Source organism: Pseudorca crassidens, chromosome 15 (assembly GCF_039906515.1).
Source record: "Pseudorca crassidens isolate mPseCra1 chromosome 15, mPseCra1.hap1, whole genome shotgun sequence".
NCBI classification, from domain to species: Eukaryota; Metazoa; Chordata; class Mammalia; order Artiodactyla; family Delphinidae; genus Pseudorca; species Pseudorca crassidens.
The window spans coordinates 70,481,650-70,506,948 of NC_090310.1; the positions used below are offsets into that span (position 1 = coordinate 70,481,650).

A 25,299-nucleotide genomic window follows, 5' to 3' on the forward strand; every position below is an offset into this window, starting at 1 on the left:
CGTTTAACCTGACTCTACTAAGATACTAGTCACATGAAATAAAGGGCTCAGCAGATATGTGAAATAACGCCACAGGGATGCAATCAGCCAAATCCGGACTGTAGGAAACTCTACAAGACAAATACCACATTTCTTCAATAAATAAATTGAAGGCAGAGAAAGGGGGAAATCTCTCCAAGTCCTGTCTATGCCACCTCCCACACTTATAAAAAAAGAGAGAGATGGTGGAAGAACCTATATATTAAAAGAGACTTGAGAGATATATCAATCAAGGCAATATGTAGACCTTGTTTGGATCTTGATTCAAACACATTATACATTTTAAAATTAGACAACAATTGGGCATTTTGAACCCCGATGGGATATTTGACAACATTATGAATTCGTTGTTGACTTTGCAGGTGTAATAATGATATTGTGGTTACATGTTGAAAGTTCTTATCTTTTAAAGAGACACGGGGAAATGTTTACAGATGAAATGATATGGTGTGTGTTATTTGCATCAAACTCATACAATTGGGGGGGGTTCCCTGGTGGCACAGTGGTTAAGAATCTGTCGGCCAATGCAGAGGACATGGGTTCGAGCCCTGGCCCGGGAAGATCCCACATGCCACAGAGCAACTAAGCCTGTGTGCCACAACTACTGAGCCCAGGTGACACAACTACTGAAGCCTGCACATCTAGAGCCCTAGAGAAAGCCTGCACCCAGCAGCGAAGACCCAACGCAGCCAAAAATAAGTAAGTAAATAAACAAATAAATAAACAAACTCATACAATGGAGGAGGGGGTAGATGGGCACATGGTTAAGTTCATCCATGAGTTAATAACTGTTGAAGCTAGTTGATGGGTATGTGGAGACTCATTACATTATTCTCTCTGTTTTTGTATACACTTGAAATTTTTTATTATAAAAAATCTTTAAATAAAAAATTTAAGGGAAAAAGCTCACACTGATTGCTTTCTATTCTTTCTGCATTTCTGCTATAAAAACCACCTCTGAGGCCAAAGGTACTAGTCTGAACCTGAAAAGATGATGGGATACAAGGCTGTACAAAAAAAAAAAGACTTACATCGATTAATACTTCAAATTATTTTTTAAATTGAGGTGAAGTTCACATAATATAAAATGAGCTACTTTAAAATATACAGTTCACTGGCATTTAGTACAGTCACCATGCTGTACAATCACCATCTCTGTCAAGTTCCAAAACATTTGCATCCCTCCCTAAAGGAAACCCCATACTCATTAGACAGTCATTCCTCATCCCCCAGCCCCTGGCAACCACCTGTCCGCTTTCAGTCTCTGTGGATTTACCTATTCTGGATATTTCATATAAATGAAATCAGAGACTATGTGAACTTTTATTTCAAACTATGTTCAACCACACATGTACTAAGCTCTATTATGTACCAGGCACGAGTTCAGCACTAGAGATAAGATGGTGAAGACAGGCATACGATCCAGACCTTCCTGGGGCTTCAGAGACCATTATGCAAATGAATACAAACAATTAACTAATTACAGGAGGATTTATTTTTATAAATTTATTTATTTTATTTATTTACTTTTGGTTGCCTTGGGTCTTTGTTGCTGTGCGCGGGCTTTCTCTAGTTGCGGTGAGCGGGGACTGCTCTTTGTTGAGGTGTACCGGCTTCTCATCGCCGTGGCTTCTCTTGCTGCGGAGCACAGGCTCCAGGCACGTGGGCTTCAGTAGTTACGGCACGCGGCCAAAAGTAGAGTTGTGGCTTGCGGGCTCTAGAGCACAGGCTCAGTAGTTGTGGCTCAAGGGGCTTAGTTGCTCCACGGCTTAGTTGCTCCGTGGCATGTGGGATCTTCCCAGACCTGGGCTTGAACCCGTGTCCCCTGCATTGGCAGGCAGATTCTTAACCACTGCGTCACTAGGGAAGTTCCAACTACCTAATTACAAATGTGCAAATGCTGCAGAGTTGAAGAACAGAATCTACAGGAAAGGTAAAACAAAGGGGGGGGGGGTCAGATTTAATCTGCTGAATGAGGGAAGGCTTCTCTGAAGAGGTGACATTTAAATTGAGCCCTAGGGACTTTCCTGGCGGTCCAATGGTTAGGACTCGGCACTTTCACTGCTGAGGGCCTGGGTTCAATCCCTGGTCAGGTAACTAAGACTCCACAAGCCGCTTGGCACGGCCAAAAAAAAAAAAGTTAATTAAAAAAAAAAAACTGAGCCCTAAAGAATGACTAGCAGGGAGCCAGGGGGAGGAAGGACAGACAAACCTTCCTGGCCAGGTCGGAGGGCAGGCACTGGAAGCTCTAAACAGAGTCATGAAACTTGATTTGTTTGTTTTTGTTTTTGTTGGATTTTTTATTAACTGAAGTCCATAGTTTACATTAGGGTTCACTCTTTGTGTTGTATAGTTCATTGGGTTTTGACAAATGTCTAGCGACGAGAGTTCACCATTATAGTATCATACAGAATAGTTTCACTGCCCTAAAAATATCCTGTGCTTAACCTATTCTTTCCTCTCTTATTCCTCCCCGCCCCCAATTGATCTTTATACCCACCCCTACGGTTTTGCCTTTTCCAGAAGTTCATATTGTTGGAATCATATAGTATGTAGCCTCTTCAGACTGGCTTCTTTCACTTAGCAATATGCATTTAAGGTTCTTCCGTGTTTTTTTGTGGCTTGATAGGTCATTCTTTTGTGTGTGGAGGGGGGGAGTAAACTATACATAACATAAGATTTACCATTTTAAACATTTCTAAGTATATGGTTCAGTGGAATTAAGTATGTTCACATTGCTGTGCAACCGTCATCACCATCCAAACCAAAACTTAGCTCCTTTGTTATTGCTGAATAATATTCCACTGTATGGATGGACCACAGTTTGTTTATCCAATCACTTACAGAGAGATGATTTGTTTTTAAGTAAGACCACTGACTTCCATGTAGGGGACTGATTGGAGAAGGACTAAGAATGCAGGCAGGGAAGCTGGGGAGGTAGCTGAAGGTGTCGTCCAAGCAAGAGATGACAGTGGCTTCAACTGGGGTGATCTCAGCAGAGGTGGAGAGAAGTGGACAAATATGAGATGATGAGAGGGTGAAATTGTCAGGACTTGAGGATAGATTAGATGTGGGGGTTCTGGGAGAGGGAAGAGTTAAGGATGAGGTCCAGCCTTGCAGCTTGGGGGACTGGGTAGGTAGGTGGTGGTGTCATTGACTGAGATGAGGAAATGAAAAGGGAAGGATGGATTTGGAAGAAGACCACAGGTTCAGCCTTGAATCTGATGTTTTGGATTTAAAGTATCTGAGAGACGTCCAAGTGGAAATGTGAAGTGACGCATTGATTTATGGGGCTCAGACCCCTTTCCCCGTTCTTATCAAACAACCTATCCCACTGGTCTTAATTCTATTCCTGAACAGGCCAAGTTTCCTCCAGCTTCAGGACCATGGCGTTGCTGTTTCCTTTGCCCAGAATACTTCCCCTGAGATGGTCACATAGCTAGTTCCTTCTTAACACTCACATCTCAGGTCAAATAGCATCTAATCAGAGAATCCTTCCTTGGACCCAAGCTAAAGTCAGCATAAGGAGTGAGTTAAGAGATCCACATGGGCCAGATTTTGCTGTAACAATGCTGCATAAAAAACAGTTTCCTGGGCTTCCCTGGTGGCGCAGTGGTTGAGAGTCTGCCTGCCGATGCAGGGGACACGGATTTGTGCCCCGGTCCAGGAAGATCCCACATGCCGCGGAGTGGCTGGGCCCGTGAGCCATGGCCGCTGAGCCTGCGTGTCCGGAGCCTGTGCTCTGCAACGGGAGAGGCCACAACAGTGAGAGGCCCGCTTACTGAAAAAAAAAACAAAACAAAAAAACAACTTCCTTCTTGTGGTGTTGATTTTGAAATGTAGAGAAATATCGAATTAGTATGTTGTATAACAGGAACTGACATAGTGTTGTAGGTCAATTATACTTCAAAAACAAACAGACCCGGCAATCCCACTTCCAGGCATATACTCAGAGAAAACCATAATTCAAAAAGACACATGCACCCCAATGTTCATTGCAGCACTATTTACAATAGCCAGGACATGGAAGCAATCTAAATGCCCATCAACAGAGGACTGGATAAAGAAGATGTGGTACATATATACAATGGAATATTACTCAGCCATAAAAAGGAACAAAATTAGGTCATCTGTATAGACATGGATGGACCTAGAGACTGTCATACTGAGTGAAGTAAGTCAGAAAGAGAAAAACAAATATCGTATATTAATGCATATATGTAGAATCTAGAAAAATGGTATAGATGATCTTATCTGCAAAGCAGAAATAGAGACACAAAGATAGAGAACAAATGTATGGATACCAAGGAGGAAAGGGGGAGGGCATGAATTGGGAGATTGGGCTTGACACACATACACTGTTGATACTATGTATAAAATAGATAACTAATGAGAACCTACTATACAGTACGGGGAACGCTACTCAGGGCTCCGTGGTGACCTAAATGGGAAGGAAATCCAAAAAAGTGGGGATATATGTATATGTCTAGCTGATTTACTTTGCTGTACAGTAAAAATTAACACAACATTGTAAAGCAACTATACTCCAATAAAAGTTAATTTAAAAACAAAAGCAAACAAACAAACTCATAGAAAAAGAGATCAGATTTGTGGTTACCGGAGGCGGGGGTGAGGGAATTGGATGAAGGCTGTCAAAAGGTACAAAATTCCAGGTACAAGATAAATGAGTACTAGGGATGTCATGTACAACATGATAAATATAATGAACACTGCTGGATGTTATACATGAAAGCTGTTAAGAGAGTAACTCCCAAGCGTTCTCATCATAAGGAAAAATGTTTTTTTCTACTTCTTTAATTTTGCATCTATATGAGATGCTGGATGTTCACTAAACTTGCTGTGGTCATCATTTCATGATGTATGTAAGTCAAATCATTATGTTATTCACAAACTTATACAGTGCTGTATGTCACTTATATCTCAATAAAGCTAGAAGAAGGAAAAAAAACAGCTTCCACAAACTGAGTGCTTACAAAAGTAAACAATTTATTTCTCATCCAGGGGTCTGAGGGTCAGCTGGGGTTCATCAGGGCTTTCCTGGGCTGGGCTCCAGGCTGTGGGGTGAGTGCAGAGCTGCCCTATGTATTTTCTCATTCTGAGTGCAGCCTACAGCAGCCCCCACTGTGTGGGACTCACGGTTCTCATGACCGATGACAGCTGCTCAAGAGGGGGGAGTGGACACACTGGGTATCTTGGAGCTGGCCCCTGTCACTTCCACACATATTCTTTTGGCCAAAGCAAGTCACATGGCTAATTTCAATATCAAGAGAGTGAGGAACTGTATTCCTCCCATGGTGAGGAGGGCTGGGGGAAGTAAATATTTGCTGAACAATAATACAATCTACCACCAGACCCAACTCTTTTCTTCCTAGATGGCCATGTTTATTGAGTAATCTTCCCACGCTCTTACAAAATACCATCTTCTATGAATGAGTGGATGGATGGATGGTGGAACGTGCCTTTCAAGGCAGGAAGATTCTCCTCACTCTTCAGATGAGAAACCTGAGGCTCAGAGAAGAGAAGCAACTTGCCCAAGATCATAGAAACCACACATGGCCAGCCCACCCTGGCTGGCACCTTCAGCTCAGTTCCCTAGACACGGTGAATGAGTGAGGGGGGAAAATGCTGTTCTCTGGGAAGCAGGGCCACAGTTCCCATTCTGCCCTCTCACTAAGGCTTGGCGGACTTGCACATAATCGAGGACAAGTACACAATGGGGTCTCCTTGCTGAAATTCAATCTCAGGTCTCACTCCAAAGCCAGATGGGACCTTGATTCATCATTTCAGGGTCTCAGAGTCCTTAAGGCTAAGTGTATGCTGGGGGAATGAGTCATCGGTGGCTTTAACTGCTGATTAAGTGTTCCGTGAAATTCTGCATCCCATCCCAACAATGCCCACCCTTAAGGTACAGACAGTCATCTGGATTTCTGAGGGGGCCCTCCAGTATCTACCACAGAGAGGGACGAACAGTGGCGCTCAAACGCTAGGCACAGGAAAAATCTGGAAGGGCATGTCTCAGATAAACAGTGGGTGCCTCAGAAAAACAGTGAGCACTTCTTTCAAAGCAGGATTACTCAGGACTTTGGCCCTCGGCTTTATATCTGTATGTAATGTTTGAACAGTTCACAACGAACATATAAGTTGCTCCTGCAATCAGAGAGGAAAAAGCCGTCTGGAAATATTTTCAAGTTCATACTAGTGTGCAAAAAGCAACCCCTTTCAGGGTGGTTGGGAAATTCCCGAAAATTGTCCTTCAGAATCCTCCTCCCACACATTGTCAGAAGTCTGTTTTCAGAAACACTGAGTCAATTCCCAACCACTCCTGTAGTCAGCAAGCCAGCGAGTACCTACCACACACCAAGGGCTGAGTGAGACACCAGTGGGACGGGTGACAGGCTGGGGAACAGGTGGGGCCAGAGTCAATGAGGTCTGCATCCATACACAGCTGACACAGATGGAACCGGCCCCTGGGACAGACACTGTGGTAAGTGTTCCACATGGATTATCACGTTTAATCTGCACGACATGTCTATGCGGTCAGAGCTATTATTATCATGTTTTATAGCTGTGGAAACTGCAGTGCAGAGAAGCGAAGGAACTTGCCCAAAGTCACATAACTAGCAGATGGCGGAACTGACATTCAATTCCAGAGTCTGTGCTCTTAACCGCTACCCCACATTGCCTCCCTGTAGGAACCTGCCTGAATTCCACAGGCAGGAAGTTGCAGAGTCAGAATTTAAACCAAGCAAGGTTCTTTAGCCTCCAAAGGACATTCTTTTCATTGATGAGTCGTCCTTCTCCCTTCCAGCCCTCCCCGTTTCTAGACCCACTGCCAACATGCTGGGTGACAGGGGTTGCTTCCCTGAGCCTCAGTTTCCGTGGCTGAAAGTGGCAAGAACATTGCTTACCCCAGGGAGCTGGAGAGGCATTTGTGGGAGAGGACACGTCCTCCCCTGGATCACACTAGGCTCTCGGTTTAGATACATCTGTGTTCTTCCTGCTTTCCAGGAGTTCAGTGCAGTTGGCCAAGTGGACACGGGAGCAAGCCCGTTCCATGAGCTCTATGGGTGAGAGGGGCACTAGGTGCTATGGGGCCAGAGGCTGGGCACTGGATGAAATGTCAAGGGTTACTACGCATCCAGAAAACTCAGCTGAGGGAAAAAACTGAAATAAACAACCCCCCAGGAGGAGGGGAGTTTGGTTTGTCATCTTTCCTGTTTTCCCAGTCTGGCCCAGTCCCAAAACCTCTTAATCTTGTCAAGATTTTGGCCCTTCACCCCAGGAAGGAGCCGCCAGGAGGCCCACAGCGAGCCAAGTCTTGAAGGAAGTGATGTCTTCCGTGGGTCAAGAAAAGGGAAGAGGCTTTCTGGGAGCAAGGAGAAGGCAGGGACAGAACCAGGAAAGGTCCCTCCTTGAGCCAATGGAAAAACTGAGGCTTAGAACAGGGCAAGTCTTCTTGGTTTGCAGGTGGCAGGGTTGGGGCAGGTAGCGTAGCTCTGGTCTGCTGGTACAAAGTCTTCTCCACCGCACAGTACCGACTGCTCTCTCCCTTCCTGCTCTAGGATAGCCCAGGCAGGGGGAAGCTGCCTTCACTCCCCCTCCCCACAACTTTTTCCAGCAACATCTCCCCATCACTGCACTGGCGACTTTGAAAACAGAGATGGGTCCTGTGGGTACTGGAGGAGGAAGTGGTATCTGCAAAGAACTTGGTGTGTTTGACCATGTAGGAAATGGGACTTATAGACCTTTTGAAACAAAGAACCAGAACTCCCTAAGCACCTACTGTGAGCCCATGTGGGGCCCAGCACACTCAACGTGTCGCATCATCTAATCATTTTCCCTTACTCTGGGAAATAGATCAGGTCCCCACTGTGCATATGAGGCACCTGAGGGCCACAGGGGAGATGTTTCCTGCCGACTCTACCTCCACCCCCTAAATCTCTTTCAAGAACCAGAGCTGGCTGTTAACGTCATCTTGGGCATCCCCATTTGTATACCCCACATTCTTCTCACCCTCAACTTGAACGATCCTAAACTCATCATCTTCCCTCCACAGCCTTCTGTTTTCCCATCACAACCTCACTATTCAAAACCCAGGGGACTTCCCTGGCAGTCCCGTGGTTAAGACTTGGCACTTCTACTTCAGGGGGCACGAGTTCAATCCCTGGTCGGGGAACTTAGATCCCACATGCTGCGTGGCATGGCCAAAAAATGTAAAACTAAATAAAAATTAAAAACAAAACGGGATATCAACCTTGACTCCATCCTCTCCTTTGTCCCATCTCCAAGTAGTAACCCTGACCAGTGGTCCCATCTCTTACTCTTTTGCCAGACACTGGATTTCCTTAATTTCAGGGTTCGCCGAGTAGTCCAAAGTTCTCAATGACTCCAACAACTCCTCAATAGATATTCTCCCTCTATTTTATCCCTACATCCATCTATGCCCCATGCAAACATCAGGGTCATCTTTTTAAAACGCAATTCTGCCTAGCTTCACCTAACTGAAAACCCTCCAGTGGTGTCTCATTCCTCCCAGCAGAAACCCCTTGCCCCGGCTTACCAGGCCCTCCAGATCTTGACCCTGGCTGCCCTCTCTGGTCTCACATTGGGTCACTACCTACCCTCTGCCCCCCAAGCGTCAGACATCCTGGAATACTCACAGTTTGTCTTTCACTTCCAGGCCTGGGCACCTGCTACTTTCTCTGCCTTCCTCTGCCTAACTCCTTCTCATCTTTCACATGTCAGTTTAGTCACCACTTCCTGACCGGTCTCTCTTGAAGCTTTGTGAGCTGCCCCTTCAGTGAATTCCCAGAGTCCCCTGTACTTCCTCCACTGGGCTACCCACATGCTCCCTCTCCCATGTTACTGTTTCAGCCAACAAAGCTTGCCCAGCATCTCAGAATGTTGGAGCAGCACCCTCCAATGGAAGCATAATGCATGCTTCATGCATAACTCTGCATTTTCTAAAAGGCTCATTTTAAAAAGCAAAAAGAGGACTTCCCTGGTGGCGCAGTGGTTAAGAATCCGCCTGCCAGTGCAGGGGACACTGGTTTGAGCCCTGGTCTGGGAAGATCCCACATGCCGCAGAGCAACTAAGCCTGTGAGCCACAACTACTGAGCCTGCACTCTATAGCCCACGTGCCACAACTACTAAGCCTGCGAGCCACAACTACTGAGCCTGCGTGCCTAGAGCCTGTGCTCTGCAACAAGAGAAGCCATCACAACGAGAGGCCGGCGCACCGCAACAAAGAGTAGCCCCCACTCGCTGCAACTAGAGAAAGCCTGCGTGCAGCAACGAAGACCCAATGCAGGCAAAAATTTAAAAATAAATAAATTTGTAAAAAAAATTTTTAATTTAAAAATAAATAAATAAAAAACTTACGGCCTTTAAAAACACAAAATATTTTTAAAAAAATAAAAATAGGGCTTCCCTGGTGGCACAGTGGTTGAGAGTCCGCCTGCTGATGCAGGGGACACGGGTTTGTGCCCCAGTCCGGGAAGATCCCACATGCCGCGGAGCAGCTGGGCCCGTGAGCCATGGCCGCTGAGCCTGCACGTCCGGAGCCTGTGCTCCACAACGGGAGAGGCCACAACAGTGAGAGGCCCGCGTATCGCAAAAAAACAAAAAACAAACAAACCAAAAAATTAAATTTAAAAAGTTTTAATTTAAATAAAAATAAATAAATAAACAAAAAGAAACAGGTGAAGTTGATTTTAATAGTACATTGTAACCCAATATTTCAAAAATCGTATTATTTCAATATATAAGTCATATAAAAACCTTTGATTTTTTTCTTAGACTTTGAAATCTGGTGTGTGTTTTACCCTCACATCTCAATTTGGAAGAGCCACTTTTCAAGTGTTCAATATCACCATGGGCTAGTAGAGTTTGGGAGGATACTTTAAAGCTGCTTGGCCTGTGTCCTGTTCTGGGGACACTAATTCTGAGAAGTTCTCATAGGCATTCTGTAGAAAAAGGGATTCTAAGTCATATAAGTCTTCCAAACACTGACAAAGTGAAGCCCAGTTTTTATGCTTCCCATCTCCCAGAGTCTTAACTGTGCGAATGTAAGATGTGATACTAGAAACAGACCAGAGAGCCTGGAGCATTTGCCCAACTCCTTTGAGCTCAAAGCTCTATTTTCGTAAAGCATTTCTGGGGATTAGTGTCCAGTGGAATGTTCTTTAGTAATGCTGGTTTAGCCACATCCCTGAGTCAGTCAATCCCGGGATCCCCATGGGAAGAATTCAGGGTTCAGGAAGCCCCACCTCACGTGCCTTTGAGCCTGGAGCTCAGGAAACACCCAAAACCTGATTACTGAATTGACTAATTAACTAATTCTGGGAGGTTGCAGAGGGCAGGGCTAGAATCAGTAAGCAAAAATTGCAGCATATTTGAACTCAAGCGAGAAAGCTTTTGGGGTTTTTTTTTTGTGTGTGTGTGTGTGTGTGTGTGTGTGGAGTGTGTATGTTTTTAACAGCTTAAGGCTCACTTGCCAGATCTTCCTGGAAAATGCAGTAGATAGCCTTATAAGATGATGATTTCTCCATCTAGGGGTGATCAAGGCTGGAGTTCTGGGGTGGCGGGGAGCAGGGTCCTCCCCAGAGTCTCTAATTTCCCTCCTTCAGAACTAAACAAATAAAATAAAATCAAGAAGAAAGAAAGTAAAAAACTGCACTGACGTAAGATCTTGAACTTTAGAGGAAGTGATCAGATGTGCATGCATGTTCTGGGGCCTTTATTAAGAACACACTTTGGGATTCTGGAGGCCCAGTGGAGGGTTAGTTTACAGCCAAAGCCCCTTTGAGGCCACAGGTCTTTGGTTTAATTCAGATTTTTGATCCATTTTATACACAGTCAACATCTGGTCAATGACTAATTGAATCAGTCAATCAATCAAAATGTGTGTCTAGGGGGGTAGACCAGAGGATGGTCTGCTTCTCTTGAAATTGTTTCTGTGGGACAAAACCAGGCAAGACCAAGCCATGCTGTTAGAAGTCATCAGGATAGTGGTTATGTTAGGGATAAGGAGAGGAAGAAAGCACACAGGGCAGGGGGTTTCAGGGTGCTGGAAAATTCTGTTTCTTGACTGGGTACAGGTTATTCAGACGGGTTAAGGTGGTGAAAGTCCATCAAGCTGCATACTTTTGATCTGGGCACTTTTCTGCATGTATGTTACGCTTTGGTAAACAGTTTTATAAACTGCTTTTGTGATGATCTACTACTTTATCACACTAAGAGCAAAAGTGTGATTGTGATCAACCTAAACAAAATCATCAGGCCAGTCTGAGATTTGAGCTGAGGAGGAAGAGGTTAACCAACAGCCAGGTGTTTCTCATGTTGGCTCTGAGCAATAGTTTTGCTGGCTCAGGGGGCAGCTAAAGTTTAGCCAAGCTGCAGAGGGGCCTCAACCCTCCACAGACAGGCAGCAGATGGATTCAGACCAATCATCTTGGAGCCTCCAGGTGCCCATCAGTAGTATACCTGGAAGAACCTGGAAGAACCTGGAAGAACCTGGAAGCTAGCGCCTTTAAAGGTTGGAGTCTGTGCCCCCAGGCCATGCATGAGGCCTGGCCCAAAGTAGGTGCTCAACTGGGTATCCCTTTCTTTATTCTTACCTGGATTTCAGGTATGGCATTTCCAGAAGTGCCAAGGCCTTCTGCCAGAAGGGGCTGGAGCGCCAGCAAGGATCACGGAGGCTGGCACAGCTGAGCTGAGAGTGGAAGGGGAAACGAAACCCTTGCATGGCTCACACGTGCTTAAGCAACTGCAAAGAAGCCACCTGTGGTCAGTTGAAGACATGGAAGGGGGAGAAGGAGGGGACTTCAGAGGAGTGGGGGAGGTGATGAAGACTGTGCCTTTCAGGTGACAGAGAGGGGGGAGGTAAAAAAAAAAAACCCAGCAGTTGAGAATAACAGGCAACACACCATGGGGTGTAGGTGGGGGCAGAGGTAGTTTTCAGGCAGTGGAGATAAAGAAGGTCAAAGAAGACAGCTGTTTATAATAGGCAACACAACGTGGTACAGAGGAAAGGAAGCCTGGACTTAGAGCTGTGTGGTGTTGGCAAAACACATAACCACAGAGTTCTCTCATCTGTAGAAATGGGACAATAATAGTTCCTTCCTCTTGGGGTTGTTGAGAGCATGAAATCAGTTGATACGTGAAAAGGATTGTGCAAATCTTGTGGCTGCTGTTCATAATAATAAGGGCATTGGTAATAATGTGGTAGGGAGACGCTTCTGATTCTGAAAGGAGACCAGGGAATTGACTTGGGAGCCAACAACAACCAGAAATCTAGAGGGGAAGAGAGAAGGAGAAGAGAGAGACCCTTTAGAGGAGGGGTTCTTAATTGGGGTGCATTTGAACTTCTATGCAAAACACTGTATTTAAGAGTATGTGTGAACGATTACATTAGAATGGATAAACAACAAGGTCCTACTGTATAGCACAGGGAACTATATCCAGTCTCCTGGGATAAACCATAATAGAAAAGAATATTAAAAAAGAATGTATATATGTATATAACTGAATCACTTTGCTTCACAGCAGAAATTAGCACAACATTGTAAATCAGCTATACTTTAATTTAAAAATCAAAATGTTTCAAAAAAAAAAGAGTATATGTGTTTTTTGGAGGGAGAGGGCCCATAGCCCATATCAGTTTCTCAAAGGGGTCTAGGATCCCTCCCAGCAGTTTAAGAATTACTGATCTAGAGAACTGAAGGCTCAAGAGAGAGAGGCAGATGAGAAAAGTGGGCCACCGTCATCCATGGATGGAGTGAGTCATCTTCATGACCTAAGACATGGGCATAGGGGGTGGAGAAGAATCTAAAAAGAAGACACAAAGGAGAGAGAGTTTGTTGGAATGAAGTCTCAGAGAACCAAGCCAACTCGAAGTGGGGATAGGGTTGGGGGGAGGGGTAACTCAGTTTTCACTGTGGCCCAGAGAAGGCTCGAAGACACTGTTGGCTGAGTGAGTGGGTGGATGGGCAGGAACACAACCCAGCAGCTGAAGATTCAGGAAATTAGTGGGGCAGAATGCAGATGGGGGTGGGGGGTGGGCAAGATCCTGATTATTGATGTGAACTTAGGCCTTCTCAGTATGTAATTGGTCTGAAGATTAACCCTGACTGTGTGTCTGGGGAACTATGGAGGGACTGAGTGGAGAAATTCTTTCCATTCACCTGGTGTGTGATGGGAAAAAACTGTCGGCCACTGTACACTGTTCTCCATCTGAAATACTCTGGCTCTCATGAAAAGTACTCTGCTAAGGGGAGGGACTCTTAACTACTGGCTCCATGGCTATTATAGGGATTCCCCCCGCCCCCAGAGTGGGGTGAGCAGAGATTTTGCTATCTGACAGTTGTGGGTTTGTATCCTGATCTGGCCATTTCATTCATTCATTCATAAAACCAATATTTCTTAAGCATCTACTATGTGCCCAACTTTCTACCAGGAGCTTGATATGCAACAAGGAGTAAGAGATGACCCTTGGGCTCAAAATTCTTACATCTAGTTGGTGAAATGGACAATGACAGTGGAGAATGATAGGTGCTGGGGATATGCCCAGGTTGCTATGGGAACAGAGACGAAAGACACTCATACTTCTCCAAGCTTCAGTTTCCTTATCTGCAAAATGGGAATCATGTTACTCACTACAGGGGGTTTCCTGGCACATTCCAGGTCCTCACTTGACACATGTAGGAGCTCACTGCAGCCCATGACTAATTAATTTTCTGTTTGTTTTTTTGTTTTGTTTTGTTTTGTTTTGTTGTTTTCTGTGGTAGTTTTTCCTTAATATTATTTTTTAGCTATTGATAACATAGCATGGCAGAAAGATTACATCAGCAATGTGGTATAATACAACTGTTTTCATTGAAGCCTTACACCTTACTATTCCGTAGGCTATTTGGAGTGTCCCTGCCCCTTGCACGAAAGTACAACTGCGATGCCTCTACTGCCATGACTAATTAATTTATTCAACAAATATTAATTGAGCACCCCATGAGTGCTGGGCACTGCTGTAGATACTAGAAATTTGGCATTAAACTAAACAGAGAAATAGAGTAGTCAGGAAAATTCTCACTAAAAAGGAGATATTGTAAGTATCTGAAAGAAATGAGAAAGTAGGCCATGGAGATATTTGGGGGAAGGATGTTCCAAGCAGAAAGATCTACAAATGTAAGGGTGCGAAGGGCGGAGGGTGAGTGGTAGGGAGGCCAGTGAGGCTAGGGAGAGGTGATGGAGGTGGGAAGCGCTAGCAGATGAGGTGGAGGGACCAGGGAGGGGGACAGGCAGGGGAAGGTCTTGGGGACCATTGTAAGCACTTTGACTTTTATCCTGAGTGAGATGGGAGCCACTGGAGAGGTTTGAGCAGAGGAGTGACAGGACCTCACATTTTCCAAGGACCACTATTTTTAAAAATCACTTGTTCTGAGGATGTCCTACAGGAAGACAAACACGGAAGCAGGGACACGAGTTACGAGGCTCCTGCACTAAACCAGGTGGATATGATGGAGGCTTGGGCTAAAGTGGAAGCAGAGGGAATAGGGAGAAATGTTTAGCCTCTGGATATTTCAGGTGGTGTCCACAGGATTTGCAGATGGATTGGATATGGGGGGTAGGTGAACAAGAGAAAGATCCAAGGACTCTGAGGCTTGGCCTGAGCCTTTGACTGTGATGGGGAAAACCAAGGGAGGGGCAGGTTTGGGAGGAAAGATGGAAGTTTGGTTTGAGGTGTTGTGTTTAAGAAGCCCATTGGGGCTTCCCTGGTGGCGCAGTGGTTGAGAGTCCGCCTGCCGATGCAGGGGACGCGGGTTCGTGCCCTGGTCCGGGAAGATCCCACATGCCGTGGAGCAGCTGGGCCCGTGAGCCATGGCCGCTGAGCCTGCGTATCCGGAGCCTGTGCTCCACAACGGGAGAGGCCACAACAGTGAGAGGCCTGCGTACCACACACACACACACACACACACAAAAGAAGCCCATTGGAGGAATTCCCTGGTGGTCCAGTGGTTAGAACTCAGCGCTTTCACTGCCGAGGGTGCAGGTTCGATCCCTGGTCGGGGAATTAAGATCCCACAAGCCACAGGGAAAGAAAAAATAAAGAGAAGCCCATTGGAAATCCAGATAGGGCTATAGGGTAGGTAGCCGGATATACAAGTCTGAGGCTGGGGCAGGGCTGGGGGTGGGCAAAGTCCTGATTACAGATATGAACTTAGGACTTCTCAGTATTTAACTGGTATTTAAAGCCACAGGAGTGGATAAGACACGAAGAGGGAAGTTCTGAGGACTGAGCCTAGGGATTCTCCAACATCCAGCAATGATGGCCTCACCTACTTTTCATTTGGGGGTTCCAAGGCTCAACTTGGATATTCTGTAAGGTTTTGTGCAACTATTTCCCCAATGTTCTGTCTCCCAGTTCTGAATACACATGCACAACAAGAAGCAGGAAAGTCTGCAGAGGAACAAAAAGTCAATTTAAAATACATTGTGTTGTGGGCTTCCCTGGTAGCACAGTGGTTGAGAGTCCGCCTGTCGATGCAGGGGACACGGGTTCGTGCCCTGGTCCAGGAAGATCCCACATGCCGTGGAGTGGCTAGGCCCGTGAGCCATGGCCGCTGAGCCTGCGCGTCCGGAGCCTGTGCTCCGCAACGGGAGAGGCCACAACAGTGAGAGGCCCGCGTACCGCAAAAAAAAATAATAATAATAAATAAATAAAATAAAATACATTGTGTTGCCATTTTCCCCCAAATAACAGAAGAGCCAAGCTCTGGGTCTGTAGGAAGATTTGGAGTCTTTAGCTTTCTGCCATCAAACCCTTCAGGCTGGGCTTCCAAGGAAGAGTCTGCCTGGCTTCCCAGCCCTGAGGGCTCTCTCATGAGGTTCCTAGACCACTGTCTCGTAACTTACGGTTTACTTGTCTAGCTCCTCTTCTGGACTGTGGATTTCTCCAAGTGGAGGCCCTGTCTAATTCATCACAGGACTACTACCAGGACCCGGCACCAAACAAGCATCAAGAAATGTTAGCGGAAATTAACCACATGGCAGAATCCAAGGAGGAACCTCCATCCCCCAGGTTCTGGGTGTCTTTCGCTACACTGGTGTCTATTCTGCTGAACCCCTTCCCTGACACCTGCAGGTGAGTCCTGGAAAGGGAGAGATAGATCCTGCAGGGCTGCACTCTACCCTTTGGGAGAAGAATATTCTCGGGGGCCTGGATAAGCCATCCTCAAAAACAAGTTCTCTGAGTCAATCCTTAAGCGAGTTCTGGTGGGAAAGGGTCCAGAACACTGGAGGGAAGGTTTAAGCAGCCTGTGGCCTCTGAGAAGCAAAAAAGGGGTATCTCCTCCAAAGGGACCTGCCTCTTTATCTGACCCAGAATTCCTGGGATATCAACTCGATTGTACCATCACTTTGTCCAAGGAATAGAACGATCCATAAGGCCCTCTTCTGGACAAGTGTGTGTTGTCCATCATAAAACAAACAAACAAACAAAAACCCTCTTAATCCCAGGTTACTCTGGTTCCTGAACTGTGTTCCACCTCCTGCATATAGCTAGACCTCTTCAACAACTTGTCTAAACTGTTATCCTTCACTTCATCACTCAGGCCCATCCCTAAAATAAGGCTTTCCTTCCAGGCCCTCCTAAATGACCTCATCTAGACTAATCACTTCAGGTGCCACTTCCAGTTCCTCTCCTGAGCTCCAAACCCATGTATCCAACTGCCTACTGGACATCTTGACCAGGCTACCCCACAGGCACTTCAAACTCGAATGTACAGAGCTGAATTCATCATCTTTCCCTCAAACCAGGTCATCCCGCAGTGTTCCCTGCCTTTGTGAATGGCACGCCCAGCCATATCCTCGAATCCTCCCCTCTCTCTTTCTCTGACATATATAATCAATCCCTGATACATCAGCCCTCCGTCATGAGTATCCCTCAAATGCAGATATACTCCTCTCCATCCTCATGGCTCTTCTGCTGATTGGGGACATCATCAACATCATTTTTGCCTAGATGTTGACATCAGCCTTTTTTTTTTTTTTTGCGGTACGCGGGCCTCTCACTGTTGTGGCCTCTCCCGTTGTGGAGCACAGGCTCCAGGCACGCAGGCTCAGCGGCCATGGCTCACGGGCCCAGCCGCTCCACAGCATGTGGGATCCTCCTGGACCGGGGTATGAACCCGTGTCCCCTGCATCGGCAGGCGGACTCTCAACCACTGCGCCACCAGGGAAGCCCGACGTCAGCCTTCTTAACTGTGGCCTAACAAGTCTGCAGTCTTGACTATTTCAAAACCATTTTCTATACTGTAGGTAGCATTTACTAAAATGCATGTGATTATGCTCCTCCATTGCTTACAACTCATCAGTGGCTCCCCATTGCTCTCAGGATAAATTGCAAACTTCTTAACCAACACAAAACACCCTGCATGAGTTGGGCCTTGCTTACCCCTTCAGCCTCATCTCTCACTACCCCTCCTCCCAGTCTACCCCTCAGCCACACTGAATTACCAGTAGTTCTCCAAACAAACCCTGCCCTGCCCAATTTCCAAGTCTTTATTCCATTTGTTCCCTGGGCCTCTAGTGATCATGTCCCTCACTTGTGTTCTCTATCTTCCCTAACTTTCACTGGCTAGCTTCTGTCCCCACCTCAGGGCAGGCCTCAAGTTTGAATGTTATTTCCACCGGGAAGCCTTTGTCTGGACTCCTCAATTCTGGCATGACAGCAACCTTAAAGGGTTCCTATAGCAAACATACTGCACATTATCCCCAAAGCATTTATCAGAGTAAGTGGCAATGACTTGTTTTCTTGTCTGTCCCATCTACCAGGTCTGAGCTCCTTAAGAGCAAGGACTTTGTCTGTCTGATTTGTGGCTGAATCCTTAGCACCAGGCATGGTACCTGGCTCACAGTTGTTGTGTATTTATGTGTTTGTGTGTATGTATGTGAGATGCAGGAAAGCTAGGGAAGGGGCAGATGCCATGAGAACCCGGGGGAAAGAGGGACAGATAATTACAGAAGTAGGTCTTGGCAGACTCCACAGAGACAATAGCCACTAATGGGATGGGGAGGACAGGATCAATTCAAGAGGCTCCTAGGATCTGAGCCTGCATGACTGGGAGGGAGATGGGCAGAGCTATTCACCAAACAGGGACTATAGAAGGGAAAGGTAAACCCAGGGGAAAAGTTGAACTCAGGAGCAGAGGACTGTTGGAGACCATCAGGGGGACACATGCAGTAGGCAGCTACAGATATTTCTGTAGCTCCAAAAAGAAGTCAAGGCTAGAGATACCCATTTGAGAAACTATCTATAGGAGTCAGTATAGAGTTGGTAAAGCTTCCAGGAGGAGAGTGGATAGAGAGAAAAGAAGGTTGAGGACAGAAGTTTGGGAATGCTTACATTGTCACGGGAGAAGAGGAGGCAGAAATATGGCATTTGCAGAGATAGGAGGAAAACCAAGAGAATTCATGGTCCCTGGAGCCAAACGGAAAGGACCCAAAGAATGTGCCCAGCATCACTGAGTGCTGCAAGAAGGTGGAGGAGAATAAGGCTAATCTATTTGCAAACTAGAAAGTCTCTGATTATAATGGAAGTCAGATCAACAGTGTTTAAGGGGTTGGATAATAAGACAGAAAAGGCAGCAAGCATGCACTATCCTTTCCAAATATTTCAAACATGCCGAGGGAAACAGTGACCTAAGGACCTTGGAAAGCAGTACAGGGATTCCGAGACTGGGCTCCATAGTCAGACTGCTTGGGTTCAAATCATAACCCCACCATTCCATAGCTGTGTGACTAAGTTAAACTTACTCAATCTTCCTAAGCCTCAGGTTCCTGGTCTGTAAAAATGATGGAACTAGTAGTACCTGCTTGATAAAGCTTATTGTGAGGATTAAGTGAGATCATGTATGGGAAGCACTTAGTCCAGGGCAGAGCACGTGGTAAATAATCAATTAATGTGAGAGACTATTTTTAACAAAGTCAAGAGGGAAAATTGAAAGGAGGGAGCAAGTGGAGAAGCTGCCATGCAGGAGGGAGAGAAGATGCTGGATGTGGAAGGGATGGGATGGAGGGCTCGAAGGGCTTGTTGGGGGCGTGGGGAGGTAGATCTCTTTAAAACCTGATCTTGGTGAAGCTGTAACCTACTGGTTATTGAGCAAGGCTGCCATCTCTGTTCCATTTTCTTGGGAGGGTCATGCTGAGTCAGCCTGGGGTTTCACTCAGTCCCAGACTTGTCCAGGATTTCCTAGAGCCCCAGTTTCTGCCTCTTTGCCTCCCCCAGCCCACTGGTTCTCCATGTGGAGGCAGCTGGACCTGAGTAGCGGCAGGATGTCCCAACAGTATACCCTGTGAGAGGGAGATTCAGGGACAGCTGCTATCCTAAGTTCTCCTTGGGCTGTACCCTGGACACAGGTCAATATCCTGCTGTCCCCTTCATGGTCTGCATCTTCACAGTTATTCCAAATGACCCCCTACCTCCCATAGTTAATGATGCTTCTGAAACACTTGCAATGGTCTTCACGTGCCTCCTGGCTAATCTGCCTGTCTCCAGCGCCAGCTCTGCCAAACTGTCCCCACCCTGCTGCCCATGGTTGTTCTCTCACCTCCTCAAAACCTCGTCATAGCTCACCCTGCAGTAGCTCCTCTGTCACTGGGGGAGGCCTCTCCACTTGCCCAACCTTCTTCTCTGGTTTATCTTCACATGGACCCTCTGCTCCATCCTGACCAAAGCTGTTCCTTCCCATGACTCCCTGCCTTGGCCCAGGTTGGTCTTCTTCCTGTAGTACCTTCCCTTCTCTTCCACAAACCAGCCCTCCTCATCTTTAGAGAATGGCATCCAACCAGAAGCCTTTCCTAATATTGCCCCCCCCGCCACCACTGGCTAGTTGGATGTGCCTCTCCCACCCCAGCATTCCCATAGCAACCACTGCTTCCATGTTATTCTTTGTTCCTTATGGTAACAGTTGGGGAATATGTTTGTCTTGTTATCAGACTAGGAACTTCTCCAACATGAGGATTAGGTCTTATTAATATCTGTATCCCCAGGGCTTAGCATAGTACCTATCTACCACATAGCCCCTGCACCCTCATTTCTCAGGGAATACTGGTTGAATGAATAAATGTCCTCATCACAGGAAGGATGTCTTCTGGCAGGAAGACAAAGAAGGAATATGAAAGTGGACACCCCACACGGCCAGGCTCCTACATCCTTATTGCTTATCCTCTCATTCCACAACTCCAGGGTTTCTGGTTGTTACTGGGATTGCCAGCCTGAGTCTCCTTTCTGGGGTGTCAAGCAGGTTCTTTTCTAAGCATCATATAAGTCTTAAAAGGGAAGCGGTCCTTAGGCAAGGCACCCACAGGAAGGGAGATCTACCAGAAGACACTGCTGCCCAAGAATTGCCAAAGTCAAGACTGTGCAAGCATCCAAGTTCAAAATGCCAGGGGGCATCCAGGTGCCATAACATGAGGGGCCCAGGTCCAGGACCAAAGAGAAAACAGAGGCCTTGTGAGCGCCCAGGAATCAACTGTAGATTAGGACTTAGTATAACTTAGAGCTCTTGGTCTTAAGTGACCCATCAGAGATCTGTTAAGCAAAAATGGGGATTTATTTAAAGGTATAAGAACAGGGGTGAAATAAGGCCTCAGGAGATAGTAGGAATCAGGGCCCTAAACTCCATCAGAGCCTTCTATTCTCTTCCTTCTCTCCTCCTTTCCTCCCAGCTTTTTTCTGGCCCTTTTGGCAGAAAATACCAGCAGGGTAGCTCCCTGATTTACGTACTACACATCCATCTGCAAGAAGAGACACTGAACCACTTTCTCCTTCCTAGTTCCAGAGTCTCAAGGAAGTTGATCTGAGTGGCTCAGCTTGGGTCACACAACTGTAGCCCAAGGGACAACAGCATAGTTGTGTATTTGTGTACACTGTGCAGAAGGACAGGTTCCCTGAAAAGCAGAAGTTGTTCAGACAGCCCTATATGTGTTCAGTTCTGGGAGCCAAGAGTTGGGCTAAAATAATAAGCACAATCCCAAGAGAGTCAGAAGCAAATGAGTATGGACTGAATCTTGAGTGACCATCTAGAGCAGGTGGCCTGAGGGCTGGTCATTCCAAAGAGCCCAGTCTTAAGAAGTAGTCTGGAAAAAAAAAAAAAAAGGGGTTTCTGGGCTTATATACACTTTGGAGATGCTGTAGTGCCATGTGTATCAGCATATGGACAACTCTGAGAAGTCCTGTGGGAAAAGACCTGTTTAAATCGTAACAATGCATACATGTGAGTTTGTGTATGAAGTCCTTCATACATGTGTGTTTGTGTATGAAGTCCTTCTTTTAGTGGAATATTGATAAATCATCCACCTTTCACAGTGTGTACTGTCCTTTACTAGTGATTTTTATGGGGGCTGGGATGGTCCATGAGTGAGTGGTCTTGATTTAAAGCAGTGTTTCCCAAGCCTCATTTATGTCTCTGACTTTCACGGAGTTTGTCTTATATGTTCCCTCTGTGCCATTCCGTGATATTTTCATGTAAATCAATCAACCAACCCATCCTAAACAGTGACATCCTTAAAATCATGGATTTGATATGATGGTTAAATTTTTTTTCTCATACACATGGCAATATATACATAACGATTAAAATGAAAATGTCTGTACAGGCATTACCTATAATCTTCTCAAGTACTAAGGGTAGGTGGACCATATCATGGGGATACCAGATTAAAGTATCAGGAATCAGAGAGGGGTCGTGTGGGCTTGGGTAAGCCAACCAGCCTCGGAGCACTGCCAGCCACATATGCTGGCAGAGAAGTTCAGTCTGTGACAAGACGCCCAGATATCTGCATGTTTGTGCACGGGGACCATGCTTGGGATGCCATTTTGGTGTGTGTGTTCTGTTTTCATGCCTACCCAGATCTTCCTTGAAAATGAATGCAGATTCTCCCTGGCTTGGGAGGGTGGCAGTGGAGCAGTGGTAGGAAGCACTGTTATGCCTTAAGGCAGTCCTCAACTTACTTTGGCCTTACTGCAGCAAACAGGTAGGAGTTATATGCTTCACCTGGTGGCCTGGCACTGATTCTGAGATGGAAAGACTATGATGAAAGACGCCAAAAGCAAGTTGAAACTGGTTCTGGCAACTTGTTTCAGAGAACTCCAAAGAATAACTTTGGAGTCAAGCAGACCTGAGTTTGAATCCAAAACTCAGCACTTACTAGCTGTGTGTTCTCAGTCAAATTTAAAAAACAAAAATCTCTTAAAATTGCACCATTATCACCATTATCCAGTTGAGGAAACTGGGGCTCAGAGAATTAAAGCAATTTGCCTGAGGTCACAGAGCTAATAAACAGCAGAGAAGAATTCAAAACTAGATTGGTTTGACTTCCGCATGTGTGGTCCTAACCACTGTATTACCCTGCTTTCATTCCCTCACTGATTGCACATCTCTTTTGTAGGATCTGCAGCTGGATGCTGGGGATCAAGTGCTAAGCAAGATAGACAAGGTCCTAGCCCTCATAGACCTGGCATTCAGTAGGGGAGAGAGACATAAAGTCACTAGTTACCCCCCTTAGTAATTTAATAACTGTGATAAGTGTTACAAAGGAAAAGGACACTATGAGGGGCACTTGATCTGGGTGGGGAAGAAGGAGTCAGGGAGTGTAGAAGGGAGAAAATGGTACTAAGATTGAGCTTTGAAGCATTCACAAGAATTAATTTTTCTTAATGAATTAAGAATTAAAGTGTTTACCACTAGATGTGATAGAGGTGATTTCAGTGGTCCATGGATGAACACTTTTTGTATTTTATTTGTAAATGATTTCATAGACATTATTATTTCATAGCTATTATTGCTTAGGATGAAGCTAAAGAAAGAAGAGGGATCAATTAAAATATTAAGTAATAATAGCGGAAGTGGTAATACATATGGAAAAAAATTCACAAAGGTCACACTTGAATTAAGCAGGTTATTCAGGATCTTGGCAGCTACTTTAAGAATTTTGAACTTCGTACTAAGATGAGGGGAAGTTTGCGGAAAGGGGATAATAGTTAGATCTGGTGTTGAAAGAGCACTTTGTCTACTGTTGCAGAGCAGCTTGTGAGAGAGCCAGAAAGGAAGTAGGGAACCCTGTTAGGAATGTATTGTAAGAATTCAAGCAGGAGATAATGCAGACTTCACAGGTGTGTGGGCGGGGGAGAGAGGATTGAAGAGATGCAATCAGTTGGACTTATGAGAAACGGAGAGGAAGATGTCCAGGGTGGAGCTTTTCTAGCTGGGTGGCGGAGGAAGATGGTGAGTTCAGCCTTGGAGAAGCTTGTGAGGTATCCAAATGAAGATGTCAGGTAGGTTAGTAGGTTACGTATCTCTGACACAGTTTAACTTTAGTAAAATAGACGACCTCACGGAGCTATTGTGTGAATTCAGAGCGGAGTACACAGTAGATGCTCCATAAACGGCAGTTCTTTCTCCAATTCCTCCCCCCTACACCCCATAGCGCGTTATGGACACAGCCGGGTACAGAGCCAGGTCGTGTTTACTCCGCGATCTGATTCCCTTTGGCCCCAACTCCTCTCCTTAGCACAATTCCTGGCTCAGGGATGTTTGAAGAATGAACGAATGAAATCAGGCCTCTTGTGACCCAGGGCTACATGTACCCGGCTGAAAACTGGAGCTAAGCCAGACCTTTCGCGGGTTGAAAAATTAAAATAAATTTTAAGAAGTGGGCGTGAAATCATCCATAAGTTGGAAGGCCTGGACAAAGGCTGGGGTGGAAGCTCCTCCCGCCAAGCAGCGTCGGGGTCCGGTTAGCGAGAGAAGAATAGCTGGTGAGAGCTCGGGGCCCCTGCTGCCAAGGTATTTGCAGCTCCCGGGAGATCTCGGACCGGGCCCTGCCGCTGTCCCGCGGCGGCCTTTAAAGGCCCACCACGTGGCCGAGCTGCCGGCCCCAGTCCGGAGGCGGTGTCCGGGCTGCGCCTGCGCACTGCCTAGGGGAGGGATCTGGGATCCGAGAAAAGGCGCTGGGAGAGGAAGGGAAGATTTCACAGGGTGGGCGGCCGTGGGCGGAGTCAGCTCCTTATGCAAATCACATCGGCGCGCGAGGGCTAGGGGCGGGGCTTGCGATGCAAAGCCGGGTCCACCCTTGGAAGCACGAGGGGGCGGGTCCCGCAACCCTCGGCCTCCTTCCGGAATCTCTGACGTCAGGGACGTCGCATTTAAAAGCGGCCGCGCAGGCGCAGTGAGCCGAAATGCGAACTTAGGCTGTTACACAACTGCTGGGGTCTGCTGTCGCCACCAGGCCGGCAACAGTCAGCCTCGCCGCCGCGGTCGCCGCCTCAGCCGTTCCGGGAGTCTCAGGCCCTCCCCGCCGCCCTTTACCCGCGTCTCCGGGAGCCTCCCGGACCCCCAGTCCGCCCGAACAGGCTGGCCGCGACCGTCTCTGCGTCTCCTCGGCGCCCCTCACCGCCCGCCGCGCTCGCCGCCTGAGCCGTTCCGGGAGTCTCAGGCCCGCCCCGCCGCCCTTTACCCGCGTCTCCGGGAGCCCCCGTCCGCCTGAACAGGCCGGCCGCGGCCGTCTGCGACTCCTCGACGCCCCTCGCCTTCCGCCGCGCTCGCCGCTCCGGCCGACATGAGTGGGGACCATCTCCACAACGATTCCCAGGTACTGCCCTGCCCGGCCCGGCCCGGCCCGCCCGGGCCCCCGGCCCCGCCCCGCCCCTCCACGACCCCCGGCGCAGGCCCCGGCCTCGGCCCGGCCGCCGCTTTGACAGGCCGGAGCCCCCCGCCAGGGGTGGCCGGCCGGAGGAGATCGGCTCCCCGGGCCCCGGGCGGGAGGCGCCAAGTTACAGTTTTAGGGGGGTTGGCTGACCCTTCAGGCCGTTCCCGGGGCCCCCTTATCCCGGGGGGCGCAGGGTGGGCCCGGCCCCCGGCAGCGCGCGCTCGCCCGCCGCCCGCGGGGTGAATGTGCCTGTTGTTTCATAGTCCCTCCTTTTCTCTCCCCAGATCGAGGCGGATTTCCGACTGAATGGTGAGTGTGCCCCCTCCCCGACCCCGGTCCCCCCGACCGCCGGCCCCGCGCCCGGCCCGAGCCGGGCAGAGGACAGACATGGCGTCCCAGAGACTAAGTCCCGGCTCCTCGCTCACCGGCCCCATTGTTCCCATCGGGCCGCCTCTGGACCCCCTTTCCGGGGACCCCAGCGCCCCCAGATCGCGGCCCTCCCAAGAGGGGGCAACGGAGACCCCGCGTCGCCC

At 47.4% G+C, this 25,299-nt stretch overlaps 1 protein-coding gene across 1 annotated transcript in view; it reads left to right on the forward strand.

The window, feature by feature from the left end:
* Nucleotides 1-24,287: 24,287 nt before the first annotated feature.
* The window catches only part of TOP1 (DNA topoisomerase I), an 86,310-nt gene continuing 85,298 nt past the window's right edge, over nt 24,288-25,299 (forward strand). The window contains exons 1-2 of the mRNA XM_067708139.1: nt 24,288-24,709; nt 25,051-25,075. Coding sequence (XP_067564240.1) covers nt 24,677-24,709; nt 25,051-25,075 — 58 coding nt within the window. The 5' untranslated portion in view covers nt 24,288-24,676. The remainder of the gene's footprint in view (nt 24,710-25,050; nt 25,076-25,299) is intronic.